At 37.7% G+C, this 4867-nt stretch overlaps 1 protein-coding gene across 1 annotated transcript in view; it reads left to right on the forward strand.

Moving 5' to 3' along the window:
- APLF (aprataxin and PNKP like factor) overlaps nt 1-4867 on the forward strand; it is a 128463-nt gene that overhangs the window by 39516 nt on the left and 84080 nt on the right. The window contains 3 exon segments of the mRNA XM_006881042.1: nt 3283-3380; nt 3383-3429; nt 3624-3756. Of these exon segments, the coding sequence (XP_006881104.1) occupies nt 3283-3380; nt 3383-3429; nt 3624-3756 (278 nt within the window).

Genomic DNA, 4867 nt, shown 5'->3' on the forward strand with positions numbered 1-4867 from the left:
AAGTTCTTCCTCTTTATTTCTGATTTTTGCATTCCAGTCACCAATAATTTTTAATGCAACTTAATTGGGTGTTTAGTCAATTTCAGACCAGAAATGTTGGTTGTTCTTGTTATTGTCAGGTGCCATAGAGTTGAGTAGGACTCAAAATATGAGTCTTGTCCTGTTGAGAGATGAAGCTTTGCCATCCTTTACTCCAGGAATCACTCCAGCTGTACCTTTTCCAAGACATAACTGTTCTTTTGGCAGTCAATGGGATATTCAGTACTCTTCTCCAAAACCACAACTCAAAGGCATCAATTCCTCCGTCATACTTAGCCATTGTCCAACTCTCAGATGCATAGCAAGTAGTGGAAAAAAGACCAGGGCCCGAATCAGGCACACCTTTGTCTTCAAACTGACATCATTGCTCCTCAGTGTTTTGGAGGCATCCTTGACAATGGACTTGCCCATCTGCTTATCTCTTGACTGTTGGTACCAAGGATGTTGATTGTGAGTACAGCAAGACAAAACCACTAACCACTTCAACCCTGTCTCCATCTATCAGGATGTTGCCCACTGACCCAGTGGTAAGAACTATTGTTTTCTTGATGTTAAGATGCAATCCATATTTGATGGATTTGATGTCTTTAATCTTCTGTAACAAGCGCTTTAGGTCCCCTCTCACTTTCAGCAGGCAGCGCTGTGTCATCTGTGTAACGCAGGTTGGTTGATGAGTCTTCCTCCATTCCTGATGTTACGTTCTTCTTCATTAATTATTTGCTCAGTATATAGATTGACTAAGTATCCAGAAATGATACACCCTTGATCCACACCTTTCTTGATTTTAAACCATATAGTGTTCTCGTGTTCCATTTAGACAACAGCTTCTTGGTCCAGGTAGAGATTTCATATAAGCATAATTAAGTGATACAAGATTCCCATTTTTCTCAAAGTTAGCCATAGTTTGTGATCCACACAGTCAAATGCCACTGCATAGTCAACAAAACACAAATAGACATTCTTCTGGTATTCTCTACTTTTAGCCAAGATCATCTGACATCAGCAGTGATATCCTTGGTGTCATGACCTATTGATCTATTCTAAACCCAGCTTGAACTTCTGACAATTCTATCAGTGTTCTGGTCCAGGTGTTTTTGGATGATCTTTATTAATATTTTACTCTCATGTGATAATTAATGTTGTTGTTGTTGTTATGTGCCATCAAGTTGCCTGTGACTCATAGCGACCCTAAGTACAACAGCCCTAAACCCTGCTCTATCCTGTGCCAATCTAACTGTCTCCAACACTTACCCCGATTACCCCAGTCACTGAATCAATTTATCTTATCATGGGTCTTCCTCTCCTTTGCTGCCCTGCCACCCTCCCAAGCATGACATCCCTCTCCAAGGACAAGTCCCCCCTTGCAGCATGCCCAGCATCTATCAGATGAAGCTTCAGAAATCCTTGCCTCCAAGGAGCAGCCTGGTTTAACCTTCTCCAGGATGAACCCATTCACTCTCTTAACAGTCTATTCAATTCTTTTCTCTAACACCACAGCTCAAAGGCATCAATGCTCTTTTTATAATCCCTACTTATTGTCTAGCTTTCTGATGCGTAGCAAGTGATTGCAAAGACCATGGACTTTATAAGGCACACTTTAGTCTCCAGACAATACTCAGGAGAGGTCTCAGATTTTCCCAACACATTATGTAATTTAATTTCCTGGCTGCTGATATTGTTCAATAATTTCTACATTCTGTTGGATCACCTTTCTTGGGAAGAACAATATGAATCTCCTCCAGTTAGGCAGGCAGGTGTTCTCCAGATTTCCTCACATAGACTGGTCAGAAGAGTTGTTAGTTGAAAAATGTCAGTTGGATTTTTTTTCTTGTATCTTCAGTGTAGCTTGAACTTCATCCTTTTTTTATCATTGGCTCTTGTTCATATAGCTCTTGCTGAAATTCTTCAGTGTCTACATTTTTTTTTAATTTTTGTATAGTGATTCTCTGTATCCTTATCATCTTCTTTTAATGCTTCTTGGATAATTAAAGATTTTGCCCATGGCATGTTTCTGTATTGCAACTCAAGGCTTGAATTTGCTTTTATTTCTTTCAGATTGAGTAATTTTGAGCAAATTCTTTTTATTCTTTGACTCTAGTTCTTTGAACTTCTCATTACAACACTTTGCTTTGTTTTCTCGATCTGCCCTTTGAAATCTTCTGTTCTGCTTTTTTGATCTTTTGATCATCATCTCTTCCCTTTGTTTTGGCTTCCCAGCACCCTAATACAATTTTCATAGTTTCTCCTGATACCCATTTTGGCTTTTGCTTTCTCCTCTGGTCTTCAACCACTGGTGATTTATGGTAGAAATCCTAAATTTTGTTCATGAATGATGGTAGAAATCTTCAATCTCTTCATCTTTGTTTTTTGTAGTTGGTGCATATATTTAAAAAATGGTTGTATTAACATGATTATCAGCATGAGGAATGCATATATGAATAATGAACAGTGTACCAATAACTTCAGATGATCTTACTGCACTTCAAATAAGTGTCACATAAATAATTCTACAAGTGTTTTCCATAGGAGCCCTGGAAGACAATAGATTAAACCTTGGGATTCTAATGTAATTGTTGACAAAGCTATAAACCACCTTCTGTTAGTGAGATGCAGCTCATTATTTCTGTGAAGATTTATAGCCTTTGAAACCCTATAGAGCATTTCTCCTTTGTCTCTGCTTTTTGAGTCAGAATTCACTTGATGGCAGTATGTTTGGATGTTTTGGTCTCAGTATGTTCCACATGTACCCATAGATGCTCCTGCACTACAGCATTTAGTTTCCAGGCAGAGTCAAGACTTGGAATATTTCACACATGATCCTACTGGTCAGGAACCAGATTTCCTTCTTTTTCTCCAGCATCCTAACTGATACAGTTTGTAATCTTGCAATTTACATTTTTCTCATTGGATAGTGGATGATGATCTCATGTATCTGAATAAATACTGAATAAATAGTTTTTAAATCTTTTGAGAGAGATAGCTTCCCAGATCTTATAAATAACTGCATATAGTTTCTAGTGTTACAATTTGAAAAGTTACTGCATTTAATGATGATCCATTAGGCAGATGAAGAACAAACTCATGCATATATATACTTTGCTCAAATAGTCTTGTTTTTGTTTTTCAAACTTTGAGAAAAGGAGCAAAAAGTGCTTGGGAGACTCATTTTTATGGTAAAATGTTAGGTAACAGAAACGTTTAAAATATAATCTAAGTATTAATACAAGAATTTTTATTTTACAGAAACAGTCAGATACTTGAGAAAGATAATATATTGAATGAATCCTCAAAAACCTCTTTAATTAATTTGCCTGATGAGAAACCTTGTGCTGCACAGATGGAAAAACTGTAGAAATAGCCAGTACTCCAGCTATCGCCATAAAGAATGTGGTAAGACATTTAAGATCTCATCCATTTATAATAGAGAATATGAAAAAACTACTTGAATTATATTATCACACAATTCCTAGCGTTCATCTGCATTTTCTGCTTGTTTTAATACTTCAGTATTTTAATAGAAATTTTTAAAATGTGTTAAGAGTAAGTGCTTACTTTTAGTAATTAATAAATAGATATCTTTTTAGTCTGTTCTAGAAGAGTGTAGAGTTTCTGGTAAGGAGCAGCGAAACCCTGCCCATGAAAAAAGAATTCTTCCAGCTTGGATGTTAGTAGAAAATGTGAATAATGAAGACCTTTCAGCAGCAATCATCCCAGGAGGTAAGTTTTGTTTCTGCTAAGAGCTCAATAAACTACTAGAGAGATTTTCAAGGTTTTCTGAACAAATGATAATTTCAAATAGTGATTGAGTAACTGTGTACTTGAGACTAAATTTTTTTAGATTTGTATATGAAATTACCTCATGAAGTCCAGCCTTTTGAGTGATCTTTTCTGCATATAGATTGAAAAGCTATGGAGATAGAATGCATCCCTTACATATACCTTTTCTGATCCTGAACCATGCATGCAGTGTTTCCTGTTCTGTTGACTATTATTTCCTGTTTCAAGTATAGGTTTCACATGAGCAAAAATTGAGTATTCTGGATTTCCCATTTTTCTCAAGGTTAGCCACAATTTGTTGTGATTCAAAAAGTCAAATGCATTTGCGTAGTGAGTGAAACACAGATCATTCGGGAGGCTAGACTTAATGAGGAGGAATGTGGCATCAGGATTGGAGGAAGACTCATCAACAATTTGCGTTATGCAGATAATACAGATAATATAGCCTTGCATGCTGCAACTGAAGAGAACATGAGGCATTTGCTACAGAAGGTCAAGAACTATAGTCTTTGATACGGATTGAAAGCTCAAAATCAAGAGAGATTCTCACCACTGGGCCAATTGTCATCTTCATGATAGTCAGAGAAGAGATTGAGATTTTTGGTAATTTTACTTGCCTGGTTCCACAAGCAATCCCCTTGTGCACCAGCAGTCAGGCAATTAAAACACGAATTGCACTTGCAAAGTTTGCTGTCACAGACCTCTGTAGAGTACTGAAGAGCAACAGTCTGGAGACTGAGGTGTGCCCGATTCAGGCCATGGTGTTTGCAATTACTTGCTGTGCATCAGAGTTGGACAGTAACTAAGAATGATAGAAGAGAGATTGATGTCTTTGACTTGTGGTGCTGGAAAACAGTGTTGTACATACCGTGGACTGCTAGGAGAGCAACCAGGTCAGCCTTGGAGAGGTTGAAACCAGGCTACTCTTTGGAGGCAAGGATTTTGAGGCTGTGTCTCACATACTTGGCCAGGAGGAACCAGTCCTTGGAGAGGGACATCATGCTTGGAAGGATGGAGGAACAGCTCAGGAGAGGAAGACCAAGGATGAGAT

This window comes from Elephantulus edwardii, unplaced genomic scaffold (assembly GCF_000299155.1).
Source record: "Elephantulus edwardii isolate Elephantulus edwardi_28Jun2011 unplaced genomic scaffold, EleEdw1.0 scaffold00011, whole genome shotgun sequence".
Classification (NCBI taxonomy): domain Eukaryota; kingdom Metazoa; phylum Chordata; class Mammalia; order Macroscelidea; family Macroscelididae; genus Elephantulus; species Elephantulus edwardii.